The following is a 20,357-nucleotide window of genomic DNA, read 5'->3' as shown; positions in this document are numbered from 1 at the left end:
AATCTGCCGGACATTTATGATTTTTGGACTAACCTGAAGACTTCAGGGAATGTTTTTGAGTTATATTGAAATATTGCTGGTAACATAACACAGTTATATATTGCATGATCAGGTATTACTAACTTTATACCGCCTTATGTAATCACTTGATAACAGAATACTCATTAGATAACTCCGTTCAGCTCCTCATAAACACTGGGAAAGGGTACATGATATACAGACTTACGGAAGGGATGTAGTATGATTATATATCTATATGTATAGTACGACTCTCTACACAAGTCCTTATCTCGTGTGTCAGGCCCCTGTGCTTATAAAAGGGGTATATATAATAAATAGCATATGAGATTCCTATATATCATATAAGATATCTTACATACGAGAATTATGAGATATCTGATTAAGAAATTGAATGAGATATCTTATATGAGATATCATGTATACTTGATTAGATATCTAATATCGTATATAAGATATCTGATATAAAATGCAATTCGCTCATTTTCCCTTGGCCTACATTGTATCTCGCCTTGCCTCTGTTATGGCGGCCAAAGCAGAAACGGCCATTTTCTGCACTTTTGAGGTGGATTCAGACATAATGGCGACAGAATCACATGTTGTTACAACAAGCGTACTGTCCCTACGTAGACACCCGAGAGATTATGGACGGGGAGACTTGATTTTCGACATTTTGTTAAAATATCGTTCCTATATATGATATCCTATTAAGAAACGAGATTTTAATTAAATAAGATCTCTTATATATCTATATGAGATATCTCACATATCATATAAGCTAAAGCCCTCGTTCTGATATAGGGTCTTCGGGCTGATATGGCATTTTATATGGATTTTACCCTGTAATATTTTATATTTAATAAATCCTGATACTATGCTTCTCGGTTATGCCAAATATGTTTTAGAAGTTACATTTCTTAATGTCAATATCTCGGAAACAATCGAGCGGTCTTCGTTTTGGTGTACTTTCTTGTGCGTTTGTTAACAAGTTTGTGTACATATATCTCGCCACGCGCCTATCAGTAAGAGGCTCTTGACAACCAACATGAATATATATTTATATCTGTTTGTTTAAACGTTCTTTGATCGCGGTTACCTTGATAAAACATTGAAGTGAGGAAAATAAAACTTATCTACAAGGAAGTGATATTTCTTGTTATCTCTGAGGGGTGTTCTCCTCTTCTGTATGTCTATGCGTACCTTGTTCGTTTTGTACTCTCAGCGTTGCGTGCATTATGGATGCGATGAGTAAGGATTTTGATCATTTGATTGACAAATCACTCTCTGATGGGGCGAGCGGGGAGGTATTGAAGGTTTTGAAGAAGAAATGGGTAAGTACATGTCCATCAGGTACGGACAAGGATAGACAAGTGTATTTTCCGAAATTAACGTTTCACAGACATTTAGAACAAAAAGCTGTAAACATGTAGCAGTAATCAGTGATCTTTGAGTTCTCGCTACCTTTTTTACTACGTCCTTAATGACCTTAGCTGTTGAAAGGACGTTAAACCCTAAACAACAACAACCCTTGTTACTTTGTAGAGTTAGAGCGGTGAAGACCCTATGTGACATTGTTGATGTTGAGTACTCCCTACCCTTGTTCCTTGTAGAATGTATGTAGTAAAGACCTTATATAATATTGTTGATTTTGAGTAGTCCCTACCCTACCCTAAACAACAACAACCCTTGTTACTTTGTAGAGTTATAGCGGTGAAGACCCTATATGATATTGTTGATTTTGAGTAGTCACTACCCTACCCTAAACAACAACAACCCTTGTTACTTTGTAGAGTTAGAGCGGTGAAGACCCTATATGATATTGTTGATTTTGAGTACTCCCTACCCTGGTTAACTTGTAGAATGTCTGTGGTTGAAGACCCTATATGAAATTGTTGTACTCCCTACCCTTGTTCCTTGTAGAATGTATGTGGTAAAGACCTTATATAATATTGTTGATTTTGAGTAGTCCGTCCCTAACCTTGTTACCTTGTAGAATGTATTTGGTGAAGACCTTATATGATATTGTTGATTTTGAGTACTCCCTATCCTTGTCACCTTTTAGAATGTATGTGGTGAAGACCCCATATAATATTGTTGATTTTGAGTACTCCCTACCCTGGTTACCTCCTAGAATATATGTGTTGAAGACCCTTTATAATATTGTTGATTTTGAGTAGTCCCTACCCTGGTTACCTTGTAGAATGTATTTGGTGAAGACCCTACATGATATTGTTGATTTTGAGTACTCCCTATCCTTGTCACCTTTTAGAATGTATGTAGTGAAGACCCCATATAATATTGTTGATTTTGAGTACTCCCTACCCTGGTTACCTTGTAGAATATATGTGTTGAAGACCCTATATAATATTGTTGATTTTGAGTACTCCCTATCCTTGTTACCTTGTAGAATGTAAGTGGTGAAGACCCTAAATGATATTGTTGTTTTGAGTACTCCCTACCCTTGTTACCTTGTAGAATGTATGTGGTGAAGGCCCTATATAATAGTGTTATTTTGAGTCGCGTATCCAACCTTGCGCTGTTGTCGATAAGTTATTGATACCATTAATTACTATCATATATATTCACTGTTTTTGCTTAATCAACGTGTATGACATGGGGTCTTTTGCACTTTATATAGCGATGTTGACTAAATTGTTGATAGGTTACATGTACATAGTTTTCAGTTATACTATTTACTACAATGTCGTCTATACCCTTATCACAATGTTGATACTAAGTCGTTTATACTATTTTCACAATGTTAACACTGAGTCGTTTATACCCTTATCACAGTGTTATCACTGAGTCGTTTATACCATAATTACAAAGTTAACACTGAGTCGTTTATACTCATATCCCAATGATAACACCGAGTTGTCTATACCCTTATCACAATGTTGATACTAAGTCGTTAATACTCTTTCCACAATGTTAACACTGAGCCGTTTATACTCTTATCACAGTGTTATCACTGAGTCGTTTATACCATAATTACAATGTTAACCTTGAGTTGTTTATACTCATATCGCAATATTAACAATGAGTCGTTTATACCCTTATAACAATGTAAAAATGGAGGCGTTCATACCCTGTTCACAATTTAAACACTTGAGTCCTTTATACCAGTATCGAAATGCTTACACCGAGTCGTCTATACCCTTATCACAATGTTGATACAAAGTCGTTTATACTATTTTCACAATGTTAACACCGAGTCGTCTATACCCTTATCACAATGTTGGTACCATGTCGTTTGTACTCTTATCACAATGTTAACACAACGTCGTTTAAATCCACATCACAATGTTAACAGCGAGTCGTTTATACCCTTATCACAATGTTAACACCACGTCGTTAATACTCTTACAACAATGTTAACAGCGAGTCGTTTAAATCCGTATCACAATGTAAACAGCGAGTCGTTTATACTCTTGTCACAATGTTAACACCTCGTCGTTTATATTCTTATCACAATGTTAACAACACGTCGCTTATTCTCTTATCACAATGTTAACAGCGAGTCGTGTAAACCCTTAGCATAAAGTAACTTAGGCGATTCTACATAGAGAAAGTAACAACAGGGTACGTTGAAGTCGAGGGATGATGATTCGGGGGAACAGCCAGGAAAGGCCAGAGTTGACACCCGGTTCGAGGAAAGCGGCGTTTATTGTAGCGGAAAGTGTAGTAGCTAGACACGTCACGTTTTTTGTGTCATGGATCATTCATTGATAAAAATATGAAAGAATTTTAATTCGTATGCCATACATATAGAAGGGAGATTTAGTGTCTTAATTCCAACCCCGGGATTCGGTGGTTTGTAGTATTGACCTTGTTATGTGCGGCGTGTGCGTTCCGGCGTGTGTAGGCCTGGGCCTAGTGTTTACATGCCGCTTTCGCCATGTTCGTGGAAATTCATGGATAATACAGTAAAAGTGTTACGTGTAGGTTAATTCACCTAGTTGATACTTTCTGATGTTGGAAACATCCAGACATAATTCCTTATATATATCGCCACTAATTTGATCACTGTGCGGACCCAATCTGACGTCACCAATCAGCGTTTCAGGTTTTTTGCGAATGTCAGGACCCATCTCGGGTCAAGCCTTTTGTAGTATCTTACACTTCAAATGAATATTCTTTTGTCAGCTTATTAACATTTTATAATGATCCTTTGAATTTATATGAAAACAAGCATTTCTATTGAGTGAATTTATTCCTACTGTCCAAAACAGAGTGCATAGTCGCTACACGCGCCATCTGTTAAGAACGTAAACAAAACACTGACTTTTGAGCTTGAATTACGTTTTCTGGTGCTATTTAAACTTAAACACTAACTGTCTGTAGACAAAAATTGGTGCATGGTTATCTATTCTAAGGCTACACCATTGTTATAACTGATCTGTTATCACAATGTTAAAATTGAGTCGTTTATTCCATTATCACAATGTAAACACTGAGTCATTTACACCCTTATCACAATGCTTACTCCGAGTCGTTTATACTCGGATCACAATGTTGACACCGAGTCGTTTATACCTTTTTCACAATATTAACACCGACTCGTGTATACCCGTATCACAATGTGAACGCTGAGTTGTTTATATCCTTATCACAATGTTGACACTGAGTCGTTTATGCTCATGTCACACTGTTAAGATTGAGTCGTTTATACCTTTATCACAATGTGAACACTGAGTCGTGTATACCATTACACAATGTTAAACATGATTAGTCATACTCTGATCACAATGCTAACATTGAGTCGTTTATACCCTTTTAACAATATTAACACTGAGTCGTTTATACCCTGATCACCATGTTGACACCGAGTCGTTTATACCCTTTTCACAATATTAACACCGACTCGTTTATACCCGTATCACAAGGTGAACACTGAGTTGTGTATATCCTTATCACAATGTTGACACTGAGTCGTTTATACTCATGTCACACTGTTAACATTGAGTCGTTGATACCTTTATCACAATGTGAACAGTGAGTCGTTTATTCCTTTTAACAATGTTAAACCTGATTAGTCATACTCTGATCACAATGCTAACATTGAGTCGTTTATACCCTTATCACAATGTAAACACCGAGTCGTTTTTACCCTTATCACAATGTAAACACTGGGTCGTTTAAAACCCTACATTACGTAGTTGACTATTAGTTGTTGATTGCTGACTTCAGGAAGAAATATTCAAGCAGCTAGAGGAAATACGTGACTATGAAAAAGATGAAGTGACGGCCTTACAAGATCGGTAAATATTATTAGGAGAAAGGTGACATTTACCGAAACATTTTGGGTAATACCGAATTAAAAGACTTAGTACATTTGGCAAAGTAACTTGTTAGGGAAAGGGTTGTCACTATCGGGTTTAAAAACCGCGGAATCGAGCAATTATTCGATTATTTTGATCGCTTAAGTGACCATGGTGTTTTTCTCTGGTTTCTTTTTGGAAGAATGTTACTTGAAGCAAAGAATGTCCATGGTTTTGTTTTAGTACAAAATTTCTATTTTCGAACTATTGGATAAATCTGCTACCGTTATAAAAAGCATTGGTCTTAAAAAGATAATAAAAACCATAACTACAAGATATCTGAAATTTTGTTACAATGTTTTCAGTGCATGCATTGACAGATGCGTCTAAATGTGCATTAATTTCAAAATATTTTGATGTATGGATATCCATAAGTGCAGTGTCATAAGCAAATGAACGCATGACCGCAACATGACGTATTTCAGGCCCATTTATAGGGGAAAGGGTGGAGGAAGTGGCAGAAAAGGGGAAAACCGAAGTAGATATATGTGTTACACCTGCAATGAAATTAACGAACTAGGTTATATCACATAGTGGACAATTATGTTCAGAAAACGACAATACTAAAATAAGCTACCGTTACTGGATATAAAACACGCTGTCAGGGGATTTACGATACAAAAGATATTTACGACGGGATGATTAAGTTCTGAACAAATATAAACATTAAAACATACATTACTTGTACAATATATACAACTATTGTTCTGTGTATCCGTTTAACCGCGTACATTTTGCCCAAAAGTTTTTCGACTGCGGCTTTTTTGTGCCCAAACATGACAACCCCATTTCCTTAAAATGCAGCATTTGTGCGAATTGTACGAGAACCTTAAATTTGGTATTACTAATTAGTCTTAAGTGCAAATGATAAATCATAATATTAATAGGTTTCACTGACATTCGCTTAATAACCATTGTTCCCGCAAACTAGAACTAGCATCTCATAACCTTACCAAAGATTGTGACATGTTTTCATGACGTCGGCAGCAATACACGTTAATGGAGCTTAACCGTGGCTTATGTACAGGTCAGGCAGTTGTTGTTATTGAACCGATCACACGCTTATGTATTTTAGAAATGCATTTTATATCCGCTGGTGAAACTAACGAATTCAAATATTTCTAAACCATTCATAGAATATGACTGCATATATAAGGAATAGCTAGCTATTTTTGGTCAGATTTTGAGGTGATAACGCCAGTTGAGAACGAGTAAACCCATAGACTGGATTTATCACCTCAAAATCTGATCAAAAATACCTAGTTATTCCTTTAATATACTTTTCTTAAGAAATGTTATATCTTTTATCAGAGAACACTATACTATAACGTTATACGTTGAAGTACAAGTTTAGACATACAAAAGAATGTCTACCTTGATCTAAATGTAATACACTACATTAACAATAAGTATATACTGTAAATACGTAAGTTTCACGAATGATTATTTTCTTGATTGTGCCGTCAGTGACATGTTTAGATAGGTTTAAATTTGCAAAAGAAACTCAACTTTTTATTAAGTTGGAAGAGATTTCTTTTTGCTATTGAATCCAAAATAGAAATATCTCTAACTATAAAATATCTGCGGTTAACGATCCCCTTTTACATATCTTATTATGTGTAAGAATGTATTCATGAACCTATTGTTTCTAATTGCTCTGTTACCAGGTTGAAGCTACAACAAGGAGAGGAAAAACAAAAAAAAAGACAACTAGTTCCAGTGCTTGGGACAGGCCTATAGAACATGCAGCTCGCAATCTCAGTCTCGCTCGTAGTCAGGTTGTCGTCAAATATGCAAATCCTGAGAAAAAAGGAAACGCTGTATCAAGAAGAGATATCTCCGATTTATTACTGGACATTGTTAAGGTAATTGTTTACTTAATCTTCACTAACATATAACATGTTACATTTGTCAGCCATATGATCATTCCTTCATTTAAATTGCTTCGTAAGATTTGTATGTATTCAGATTAGCATTGCCCCGTAATACTGAATTATCCAACGACGAAACAAAAGTTTGATGCAAATCAGGGAGGTGTCTGAATGTGGTCCCAGAATATTTCCAAATGATACATGCATGAAAAGTTTTAATATCAAATTAAGTTTTCGGGTTTTTTAAGAATTCCAAAACCCTACTTGATTCGCCGCTGATATTTGACTAGTATATTATGTCGTAGAAAATTCTGACTGGTATGACTATAAATTTCTAGTTTAGTTATTGAATGCCTAGGAGCTGCCGACATTTACCATCTCGATAGAATTCAGGCTCTTGGCCACTGCGGCATCGAAACCGGGGTTTTTTTCAAACCCCCCAAGCGGGGTTTCATCTGTCAACACTTTGTCCATTTCCGGTGCTTCCCCATGCATGAAGCCTTCTGGGAAACTGAGGCCACATACTGTCTACAAAAATATGATGGTAAACCCTACGGTATCGGTTTTTATTGCAGTTTACTAGTGAAATATCATGAATACTCCATTTGATAAAACCATATCTTTAATGCAGTGAAAATAAACGAAACATTATATCTTCACAAATAAAAACTTCACTCTTAGTATTGTCCTATCTGAACGGCACATTATATTCTCTGTGTAGATTTCAAGTTTAGATGGGTGACGGCAGAATAAGTGGTTGTGTTGTGTACCTTTGCAGCATACATTATTGTTTTTACCTAAACTACACAATTAATATCCTTTTTATCTGGAAATCATACCAAATAATACTAGCAAACGGCAAAATTGCAGTGAAAACCCATTCAAAATGGCGCTCCGTCATTACAACTTAGCGTCAAAAGTTACGAACGTTACACATTCCCGCGCTTTTCTGGTGTAGCAATATTTGCCCAGCATGACGTGAAAAAGGGGAAGAAATAGAAAATGTCATGGTTTTCCCGTTGAATACGATATATTTATTTCACTTGTATAAAACGAATATGTGATAACAAACCAAAAAAGCAGCGTTGTGGCAAAATATGTCTTCGTAGCAGTCTCGAGAAGTAATAACTATTATTAAAATGGGCGGGGGGCTATGATTGACGCGTCAACCTAAAAGATGGTTGATATTTTATCCAAAATAGTCAAATAGCCTAATAGGTACTTTGGCAAAAGAAATATTTGCAAAAATCGCTGCAATTTTGACAAAAGGTATGAATTATCATTTATGTAAATAATCTCAAATGTCCCGGTTTCTTTCTCTCAGAAGATGACGTTATTACCAAATTGTTGACATAAAGACCTAAACGTGCGGTTAAAACAGTACATTCGCGTGCCGTGGAACAATTATTGAGTGACAATAGTGCAAAATATAAGGATATTGAGCGTGACTGGAATATTTTGAACGACAAAGTTAATGCCACTAACAATGTATATAATTAAATGAAATAGATTCAGGTATGCGGGATCCGTTCCTTTGTGGTTGAAGGATTGTCAGTAAGTCATTTCATAACAAGGTTTGGTGTCCAGTGTCCAGTGAGATTGTGTAGTGGTCAGTAGGAGCGACTGGTAATTCTTGGCTTGATGTTCAATTATCACTCGTTGCATAAGTTTGTTATCTTGACAGTAAAACTAAAACAAATGTTTACCTAAATGGCCCTGTCCCGCTGCACTGCCATTTTTCCTATACATTTACAGTAACCTCCTCTTAACTTCCGTGTTGATACAACTGTAGCACATTTGGGCTCGTACACTTCCGTTGTCCAGTTAGCTTCATAGGTTTCAGCAATGAATACAGTTGTTGATTATACTAATTAATTCATCTCAATTATTTTTTTATGAAAGTCCCGCAAGGTGAGGTTGTCTTTTCAAAAATGATTTATCAAAGCTATAGTTTTGTCGGGAAAATAACTATTTCAATTTTCTGCGGTGGTATGGGGATCCTCAATATCGAGTTTATATTCCAGGCTGTGTTTGACTTTGTCAGTGAAGAACAACGGGAACAAATCAGAAAGATTGCAGACCTTCTGCACGTTGATGAACAAGTAGGTACTATGATATGATGACGAACATCACGCATTCAAAACATCTAGTAGTTGAATACGATTCAATGAAAATCTTGAATGCTGACAACCTTATATGTTTTCGCCTTATATCCTGATGAATTTGTGTACAAATATGTTATATTTCATATTATACTGCTTTTGGTTTCAAACTTTTGCTAGCATAATTTATATATTAAATATTTTTGTGAAGACTTGAATTAAATGCAAAAATAAATAATGAGACAAATAAAACATATTACAGAATTCAAATCCAAAATTAAATAGAATAACTAATGTAGCCGTGTCGTCACTTGCGCATTGTCTAAAACTACCAACACAGCGTTGAACCTACCCATTAATCCTGTGAGAATACTTATCCTAAATTACTAGGGACATACTATCAATATCACGGTTAGTATAGCCCCTTGGAATCAGCTTGTCTGTCCGTCCGTCCGTCCGTCCGTCCGTCTATCCGTATACAAAAGTTGTCATGCTATGCATTCGCTCATTTTCAGTAGATTTCTTTGGTTTTTATTTTTACGTAGTGACAATACCATATGTATATGTGTCCCCTGAACCATTTGTATATACTTGTCATCCCCCTGGGTAACAACTCTAGTTTTATTTGTTACAGGAAAAGGGTAACATCCTCAACCTTCAACGAACACTTGGATACGCTATCGAAAAGGCGTTATATCAGGTAAATTGGATTTAACGTATTAACATACTAAACTTACAAGATCTTGATCAATATGTACACCTTTAAACAACTTATTACCACCTACCGGTGGCACGATAAACCTTCATTATCACGGGCTGCCAGTGTGAGAAAACTCAAGGAGAAATTGAGAACGACTTTAGAACAACTTGATAACAACTTGGGAATAGATTAAGCCATTTGCGAACGTATACGAAATCTCCCTCATTTCACATTTCGCGAAATACGACTGAAACTGCTTTACTCAGTTTATTCCCACCTTTGTAGGTATCAAAATAACTCCAGAAAGCATTCATTTGATTCCGACACGCCTGTTATGATCATTACACACACCCTGCAGTAACTAGGAAATAATTTGACTACAGGATGTAGAGTTTAAGTTTGTGTGAGTTTGGACTTGAATGAGGAAGTTTTGAGGAAGATAAGTAAATTTTGGTCGTATTGAGAGATTCTCCCTCCTAATGAAGGAGGTTTGACAGCTATGCGAGAGGCCGCAGGTGGACGCGAGGTAGCTTCTCGATTTTATCCACATGCTGTCAATACAATTTTTTTTTCTCATGTTAAGCCCTGAAGATAGTGTGATAATCTATAAATCCGATATGGTCTAGACTTAATTTAAGCTTCCCATCACCATGCCTGTCAAGAACCTTGGCGTATGTTTGGATATTGCCTTTTACAAACATGGTCAGGATTCGATTCCCCGATCCGCCGTGAAATGGTATGAAGTCATCTGCCCTACCACTATTTTCTATGGATACTCCGATATCCTTCTAAATTTAAACTCTAATGAGAGCCGCTACCATTTGGCAAAATAACAGTGATTAATTGCAATAGTGTTGCAAAATGAAAAGAGTTTAATTTAAAAAAAAAATAAAGAACTGGACGTGTTTAGAGCTATGCTTTAGACTTGTTTTTTTTCTCCTTTAAAGTAAACTAAAATGAGTTTTTTTCTGACTTAGAGTAACTTTCTTTGGCAAAGTATTCATCTTTTACTTTACAATTCCTATACAGCAACATAAGTATCGGCAGTGAATAGGTCAGAGTTGGTCCACTAATTACATATATAAATTATTTGGATTTGAATATTCAAATTATTAACAACTATAATTCGCAATATGTGTACATGTATAAGACGAAATAAAGCTTTGGAGAAAATGAATTAAATTAATATTTCAAAAAAGTGTCGCTGGTAAATTTATAGTCATGCTACTTCTATACCTTGATATTTTCATTGGTAAGTTGCTATAATAAATCTAATGCAGGTATTGAAAGAAGAATATGTATGTTTTACACAGTTCATGTCGTAGTTCAGATACCAGGTGTTGTGTCAGATTGATTATCATTTATATGTACCAATACAAGCCAGCAAGTGTGTCTTTTAAATTGTCTTATTCTACGCAAACCAAATGGAAATCTCTTCTTTTTTTGTGTTCGTGAAGTATTGAATATATTTCTGCACAACTTTTCTAAAATATATTGTTTGCGTTGTGTGACCATTGTCGGTTTATAATAAAATGATGCCGACTGGTTCTATTTTTCAAATGCGTATATGCAATGCACAGAGTTAAGTCAATTTTTTGCTGCACTAACATTCGATTGTAAAAAATGCATTTTCCGTTCACAGTAGAATAACATTGTTCAAGAACTTATTTTTGTTTCAGAAATTTTTCGACGAAGTTTGGCCGGAGAAGATATGCAAACCTTACTCTACCAAATTGCCCTCGCAAATCATATCGATGCGTGACAAAGATCGAAAGCATGACCAAATGAGAAATTTCGTAGATGCGTGTATTAAGCTTGTATGGCTCATGCTATTGGAAACACCTCCCTTGGTATTCTGTTGGGAAATTTCAAAATCTCATTATCGATATCCTGCAGGTGAACGTGGAGAGTTCCATATCAATGATCGAGTAATCGTTCCTGCTATTACTATAATCAAACACGAAAACGGTAAAAGGGAAATGAAAAATGTGATCAAAGGTCTTCTTCTGCAGGATCCTAGTTAGCAGACACACGTTTCAAAAGCATTTATAATGTTCACCAATAATTAACAAGTAATCATAAAATAATAGTATATACCATGATCAGCTCGTACAGTCAGGTATCACTTCTTTATCTATCGCCGAAATCTGCAGCTGTTGCTTTTCGCCGATATAACAGTTTGCGAATTTGCCATGAGAGCGCACTCGCGTTGTATCAATGTTGTGAAACATCAGTATATAAGGGTTTAGCAAACAAAAGCCGGCTACGGGTGTTAGTCTTTAGCCCGATGGCTACCGATAGGTTCGCGAGTTCAATGGAAGCTGAACTTGTTACAAGAATGTCTGATAAAGATGTAGTTAAGTAAATCAAATTTTTAACAGTTTAAATGTAATTGTATAACATTGTTTACTCGGGATAAACGAGGTTCTGGACATAGTCTTACTGGCACATTTTCTGGAGACATTTTACATAAGCGCTAGTGAATAAGACGGCTTCAATTTGCTCTGTCCAGAAATTTGATACCAGACATAGATAACGAAATTTCGGAGGCTGCTACTTTGAGGAAACCAGTTGCAGTTTGAAGTGCAATGTTATTACAATTGAAACGCTAGGGTTTGTATGAAGTCGATTATGCAGACACGATGCATGCTGATACCATACGGAAATTGTACTTTAATTTGTTTTTGTTTTGTTTTTGTTTGAGTTGAACGGCCCATCGACAACTATGATAATTTAACATAGAGAAACTATACAGTAGTGTTCCTATGCAAAGGTTGTGGTCTATAAACAGTATGGTTTGACATATCATTGGTTCTCAACGAGTGATGGTTGGTTACCGTGTTTATCTAACTATAGTATGTTAATTTCCAAATAGTATAAAGACATGAGTTTACGGAGTGTCTTTAAAATTTGAAAATTAGCTAACTACCATGAGTCATACTTTAATGAAATATTGATTTTGGGCAGGTTCGGCCGATGATACCTGGGCAGGTTCGTTCGGACGTTGCATGCTTTATAACATCATAATTATGCTGATTCCAACGGTGGTCGAACTTACCCCCAGACTTATTTGCCAAAGGCGGGCCACGTTCCGGCCATCCAATCTTCCGACAAAAAATGTTAAACAATTCTTCAAATATGAACGTATTTGCCCCTTTGTTAATATTTGATGAAAGTCATGAAGTTTCTCTTTAAATGATACATATACACATTAATTAAAACAAATGTCATACTGTCCAGAATAACTTGCGTCGAACTTGCCCGGTCTCTGCCACACTATGTTGACATTCTGATTGGTGTAAAAATGTATTCGTTATTATTTGACTTTTGTTTTAATTTGAAATATTCTGTAAAATAAAATAGTTATTGCCGATATGTGATTTGCATCCGTTTCAAATTTATTTTGTCGAGACTGAAAGTCAAATCATTTTATTTTACTTCATCGTATGGTTATTTCGTCTACTTAAGTCACAAGAATAAAAACATGTCTAAAAATAGTTTAGAAAGCACAGAAAGGGGCATATAAAACCTTTTAAAATGTTACAAATAATGATAATGATTACCTCTTTCGGGTTGACAATTCGAAAGGAGCCCCTCACATGGAGGCAATATTTGTATATTTTAATATGCAATTACCACATGACAAGAAGAATTTCAGCAATATTAATGAAAAGTGTCATACACAAACTCAAAGTTCTATTATAATTGTTTGTTACTATATAGGTGAAGTTAAACAGTAAATAATGTTTTAAAACGTGTGATTTTAATGACCATGCCATGAAATAAGAGTCCGTTTGGCCTTGTGGTGCGAACACATTTGTTTTTATAAAGACAAGGGTACTTAAATTGATTTTAGTTTATAACCATAACAAAATATATGCACTTTTTCATGGTTGTAGAACAAACATCTTAAAATGTGTACGGGTGTATGAGCCTTCGATTAAACATCAATATTTTCTTTATTCCATCAAATGTTTCCGGATCCCATTCCTCTGTACTTTGTATGTTATGTGATGTAATGCAACTTAATTTGGAATGAAATAAAGTTTATATTAAATGTTAATATGAATCTATAAACTACACGCACATCAAATGTTAATTTGAATCTACAAACTACACGTACATCGAATTGTTTGCGAGATTGAAACATAAATGTTGATGATGTGCCATCTTCTAATAACTTAGAAAGGTGAAATGGTTGATTATCTGTAGACACTGACGACATACAGGTGACCCCTTTCCACGTTTTCCGTATAAGGCTTCCTTCTCTAAAAGCTATATTCCCGGATGAAGGATGCTGCACATTTCGCAGTATTATTTAAGTGTTGACTATTCGAAAAACAAAAATGCATTCCGTTTGCTCTTTACATTATACGAGTCAAGTAGCGGATGGAGAATCAAATACGCAGTGGGAACCCTAAAATGTGTATCGGCTCTGCCGACAGAAGGACGGGCGAACGAGTGGACGGAAAGACGCCGTATCAGAATGTGTGTTTAGGAAACACATATTTGATCCCGGCTACATCACAGATGTATCTATCCTCTATTTTCGTTGTGTCTCCAATTTCTGACGGAAACACATACCTTAGTCTTTCTCATGCTCAAGCAAGGATTTTGTGTTCAAGCCTAACTTCTTGTTGCGGTTACAGATTGATAAAAAACCCTGATTTTTCCAATGTTTAATGAATATATATATTAGTTATATACGGGCCCAGATGTCGCTTGTCATGTGTTCGAGTTTTAGTGGAATTCTAAGGTAAACATATCCTGTCGCTATTAGTACCGAATTCGACACCTACTAGAATCACTCACTGTCGCTAGTCCTTGGTTCGACTCATAACAGAAGACATTTTGGTACCATACACATAGTCACCAAACGTGTAATCGCTTGCACTTAGTAGGTAAAAGACAATAGCATGACGTCATGATTGGTAAAAATAGTGTTACCGACTTGTGACGTCACATTCTTGTTGCTAAGCTGCTTAGCAATCAGCGAAGGCGGAGATGATCAGTCACTCTCCTGTTATTTACTTCTTATGTTTAAATCTTCGATTTCCACAATGAATATCAGGTTGTTCTTGATATTTGTGGTAATGATGTGCACCATGCATCAGGGGCCTGCTGTTTATCGGGACCTTACGTGGTAAGTTTGGACCAGACATGGTAAGATTGTATCTTGTATCTTGTAAGATTGGATCTTAGATGTTTACTTTACATTACGTAAGGAACTCACGGCGCTTAAATACATTTTAATAATCTTTTCAAGTTGACGAATATGCTGACATTAAAAGTTTAGAAATATTTAATAATAACCTTGAAATTTTACCTCTGAAGCGTGGAGCCTGAGCTAGGATATGCCAAAAGATTGTTTCATTATCTCAACGCAGGAGAAATTGAGCAAGTCTGTCCAACGGTTGCCAATCTGACATGGGTGAGGATTACATATTTGTTATATTAATGACTGTAAAGAAAACGTCAACACTTTTTTTCTACTAATAATTAAGTAAGCGTATGCTTGTGATGATGCGTATCTTATTCTACTTCTCTAGAAATTATCATACCTATTATTTTTACGCGTGTGCATTTCGTTTCGTATGATTTCGGTGAGTGTTTTCGCAATTTTTATCATATTTGCTTCCAGTTGGGGCAAAAACGGTTTTCTTCTCCGGTGTCGGTATCTAAGGAAGAATTTGCGGGTCTGGAAAATTGAATGTTTGTAGTATAGTACAATTTCCAGAAAAAAAACTATGATTTGATTTATTTTAGCGAATTGGAATGGAGGTATTTTATAATCTGCTGTGTGTGCTTCTTACCTTGCTATTGCGCTATGCGCCGTCGGTCGGAAAAATCGTCAAAGAGAAATGGTCAGCCGCCGTGTCAATGTTCCGAGAATGGAGATCTCGTAAGTAGCCATTCGTCGTTTGATAAGATGTTTTTGTTAAATTAAATATCTGACATATTGTATTTTGACCACCTTTCCCCCTTTTTCTTTTGACGGTATGTCAATTTTTGAAATTTAATGTACCTTTTAATGGACCAAGGGTTGTAAAAAATACCTTCACGCGCCACATTGTCTATGATAGACGTTTTCTAGCCTGAAAACCATTTTAGAACCTTGCATACCTGTGTTCCCAAAGCAATGTTTTTATTAAATATTGAAGTGAATTGTTTGGTAACGCACAGTGTAATTGTAAAATTGACAGGCTTTGATCTCAGAGTAGCTCTTTGAAAAACTTTAAAGTACCATTTCCATAATTATAAGCCCTATAATTGATAAGATTTTGCGTGTCTGGAACCAGCCAGATAGCTAACTGTCAGTCCCCGATTCTTTCTGATAAAATCTAAGGATGCATAGAAAGTAAAATTTTGTGTGCCGAAAACGTAAAACTTTGATTTCGGAAATTTGACCTAACATAAATATTTGTTTGTACAGGTCCTTCCCTCTGCCGTCACTGCGGTACTGCCCCGTGTCAGGTTAAAAGGAGATCCTTGTGGAAGCCCTCCGGTACTCGTAAGGAGGACAAGGCGAATTTCGCAAAAAGGTCAAACGCCATGATGTTGTTTTATTATGGACTAGAGTTGTCGGAGGTACTGACCAAAGAGCTGCCATGGAAAGAGCTGTACTTGGAGAGGAAGTTCGTCCAGCATTTTGAGGAGGAGCATGTTGTATTGTTCCCAGTGTGCATCCAGCGTCAGATCAACTACTGGTACCCTGTCACTCGCTAGGTATGTACTCTGCCTCTCAACAGATACTATGTCCCTCGCTTGATTGGTGTTATATCCCTCTCTATGTACGCTGTTCCTTGCTAGATTGGTACTTTATCCCTCGCTAATAACACTGTCACTCACTAGGTACTATGTCCCTCGCTAGGATGGTGCTATATCCCTCTCTATGTACTCTTTTCATTGTTAGTTTGGTACTTTATCCCTCGCTAATAACACTGTTATTCACTAGGTACATTGTCCCTCGCTAGGATGGTGCTATATCCCTCTCTAGGAGCACTGTCACTCACTAGGTATTATGTCCATTAATAGGTAGGTACTCTTCCTCTATAGGTACTCTCCCTCTCTAGGTACTATGTCCCTCGCTAGGATGGTGCTATATCCCTCTCTAGGAGCACTGTCGCTCACTAGGTATTATGTCCATTAATAGGTAGGTATTCTCCCTCTGTAGGTACTCTCCCTCTCTAGGTACTATGTCCCTCACTGGGTTGGTACTATATCCCTCTCTAGGTAACATGTCATTGGTAGATATTTTCCTCCTCGAAATAATAAGAATAAAAAAATGGAAAATATTGTTTTGATTTTGATAATAAATTTAATGAATATATTTTTAATTAATTTTCCTTGATGCATGTCCTTACTTCAACCACGACCACAAATTCTGAAGTGGAGAACAGATAGATTGTGCATTAAGTTTACATGAAATCTTAAGCTTGTTATTTGTCTATTTCATTGCAGATTCGTTGCGCCGTTCAAAGAGCAGAATGTGGATGGCAGCCGGTGACGGAATAGACGTTTGATGTTTTGTATTCGGGTCACGATCCGATCCGATTGGAATGGTGTGTGACCAATGTTACATATATTGTACCTTATGTTTGTTTAATTGAATTGTAACTGTGCGGATCTTGGCCACTAGTGGTCTCATGAAGAACTGAACCGATACCTGATGAATTGGCCATTTAGAACTAAGCTAGTGTTGACCAGCAGTGGTCTGATTGATAAGTTTCGATGGTGTTGAATTGTCTGATTGGTCAGTTGCTAACATTTTTCTTTTGGCCATTATGTGATTTGAGAAGTTGTGGAGCCGGAATTTGACCATGTAGCATTTGTCAGTTTGAAGTCAGTTCACCATGGCTGAAAGGATTTTCATGAAAAAAGTGTCTTGCGTTTGTTGATCAAGTACATGTCAGTTCTATCAATGTTGATATCGACCTGTAATGGGCTACCGTAGATGTTTCCAAAGTTGATCTTTAGTTGTAAGCTGTATTGATATATATATAAAGGTCAGTTCAAACCACCAGTTGTTTCACGCTGATTGCGGCTATTTTTTCGGAAGGAATTCATTCTCTTGGATTTTGACAGCTAGTGGTCCCTCCTATATTTAACAAGTGCTTGGTATATTCGCTAATCAAAATGAACTGATTCTGCAATGACCACTAATTATACATTCAGTCAACCTGACCACCAGGTTCTGTAGAATTACCAGCATGCAAAGTTCTGTTCGTTTTGTATTGGTCAGTTTTGTTCTGGCGAATTCTATGTAGTAACATGCAATCATGGGATCAATAAAATGTCCTATAATTGATATTCGTGTTCATGTTATATTTTTGTAACCGTCGTTTCAAACATGTCATAGGTTCATAAAAACGTATGAAATGGCCAACATTGAAGTGAGACTGAACTTATATTACCGATATCCCGGCCTGTATTCTTAAAACCGCTCTTGTGCTCAAGCATGGATTCTGTGCTCAAACAAACTCTAGATCTGTTACTCGCTCAAATAATTTGACACGCTCGAAAAGACAAATATTATCATTGAAATGATGCTCAGCTTTAAGACACAAAAATTCTTCGAAATCGTTGACAAAATGATTATTTTCCATTGATCACTGGAACAGGACATTTTTCTTTAGCACAAAATCTGAGTTTGAGCATAAAAACGGTTTCACGAATACGGCCCCTTGATTTACGGACCCCCTCTAAATTCTTTATGCATCATGGCATATTTAAAAAAAAAAAAAAACTAATTTTTCTGTGTATATCTCCGTATTTTACTAATACAGTGTCATATCTAACTAAATCATGAAGTCCTCACTGATGTTCGGTACATATACATACATATGTATATTATTATATTATTATATTACATAAAAAGAAAAAAAACCTCAACAACACGTAATTGGCATCTTCATTTTATCAAAGAGATTTTTCATGTTTATCTTACCACACTATTTCAGAAAAAGTACTTTCAAGATAAAAAAAAAAAAAAAACCGATAAACGTAGAGAAAAGAAACGAAAGGATATATATAAATTGAAATTATCTTTGCGTATATTAATTTTCGTTTATCATTGAATAATTTAATACAAAATGTTAAAAAAAATGAAATATGTACATGTAATAAAAAGTATGGATGGGGATGAAATATGTCTGGTACTTATGTACTTATATACAATGGTTTTCTTTTAATTCCGTGATAATACGTGTGGTTTGTATGTCTCTTCATGGGCTAGGTTATATTATGTGACATTGGTAGTGTGTAACCTTCATTTTATGATGGAGTTATCGTTCTTCCTAGGAAATCTCCTAAAAACACCAGACGACGTGAAACACGACACAGGAATTAGGGCCTAGGTTATATAAGCTTTCCAGACCATACATGAATTGCGATCAGGTAGTTAAGGAAATGACATTGCTTTCATTTCGTGAGCTGTTTATAACATTGTCGTTGTTACCCAACTCTGGCCCGACACATGTCGACATGAACCACAGACACAGGTCACCTGTCAGTTGTTCGTTACATTTGTCTCATGGTCTGAAGTACGATGCTATACTGATTATAGGTAACAGCACACATAAACATACATGTTAATAGCATGTGTATTTCAGACATTTGTAACGAACCCCTGTGCATGAACAGTTAAATCTGGTATCGACAGGTGCTGGTCTGCTGGACACACTAATCAGCTAATATATGATATGATCGGATCATCCTGGATGGTAACGGGTTGTTTCGCCCCAAATCCCGTTCGCCCTAAGGGTTGTTTCGCCCCAAATCCCGTTCGCCCCAGGTTGTTTCGCCCTAAAAAAATATTTTTTCTTTAAGTCATAAATATCATGTTAAAAGTTAAAAAACTTATCTTTCTCTTGAATCAAGATATAATTACGTGCCGGAAGGTGAAGAACGAACCTGTATATTCATCACCGAATCCTACAACGGACATACTAATATCCGGAATATACTGTATATTATCGTTTTCATTTCTTTACCTTAATTAAGTAATGTTGTTCTTTATAAAATGCACCTGTATATATTTTAACGTTAAAAATATTTAAAACATGATATAAACAATTAAAAAGCACCCTGTCACGTCAGCCATTTTATATAAAACAAATTTCTCTTAGTACATAGATACGTATACGAAATGGACATAGATTAGGTACAAATTGCGTATAAGAATGAAAAGAAATTAATACTTTAATTATATATATCTATAATATATAGATAAGATATGGACATATAATGAAACTAAATTAATTTCTCTAAGTACATAGATACGTATACGAAATGGACATAGATTAGTTACAAATTGCGTATATAGACTGAAACTACATACGTATAT

The 20,357-nt window shown here is 35.9% G+C and overlaps 1 protein-coding gene across 4 annotated transcripts in view; it reads left to right on the top strand.

Moving 5' to 3' along the window:
- The first annotated feature begins 1,766 nt into the window (after window positions 1-1,766).
- The window catches only part of LOC110466713 (nucleoside diphosphate-linked moiety X motif 6-like), a 29,100-nt gene continuing 10,509 nt past the window's right edge, over window positions 1,767-20,357 (top strand). Inside the window, exons 1-7 of one of the 4 annotated variants that reach the window (XM_021523420.1) lie at window positions 1,767-7,204; window positions 9,235-9,312; window positions 9,947-10,012; window positions 15,347-15,443; window positions 15,779-15,914; window positions 16,446-16,738; window positions 17,474-18,643. In XM_021523420.1, the coding sequence (XP_021379095.1) occupies window positions 7,083-7,204; window positions 9,235-9,312; window positions 9,947-10,012; window positions 15,347-15,443; window positions 15,779-15,914; window positions 16,446-16,738 (792 nt within the window). In that variant the 5' untranslated portion in view covers window positions 1,767-7,082 and the 3' untranslated portion in view covers window positions 17,474-18,643. Of the gene's footprint in view, window positions 7,205-9,234; window positions 9,313-9,946; window positions 10,013-14,068; window positions 15,156-15,178; window positions 15,444-15,778; window positions 15,915-16,445; window positions 16,739-17,473; window positions 18,644-19,127; window positions 19,409-20,357 lie in introns of those variants that run through there. The other 3 variants (XM_021523418.1, XM_021523419.1, XM_021523417.1) reach the window with 3 other exon arrangements.

The sequence above is a fragment of the Mizuhopecten yessoensis genome, unplaced genomic scaffold, assembly GCF_002113885.1.
Source record: "Mizuhopecten yessoensis strain PY_sf001 unplaced genomic scaffold, ASM211388v2 scaffold11143, whole genome shotgun sequence".
Lineage (NCBI taxonomy): Eukaryota > Metazoa > Mollusca > Bivalvia > Pectinida > Pectinidae > Mizuhopecten > Mizuhopecten yessoensis.
The sequence above is the reverse complement of the archived record's forward strand: the minus strand, read 5'-3'. Positions and strand labels throughout refer to the sequence as shown.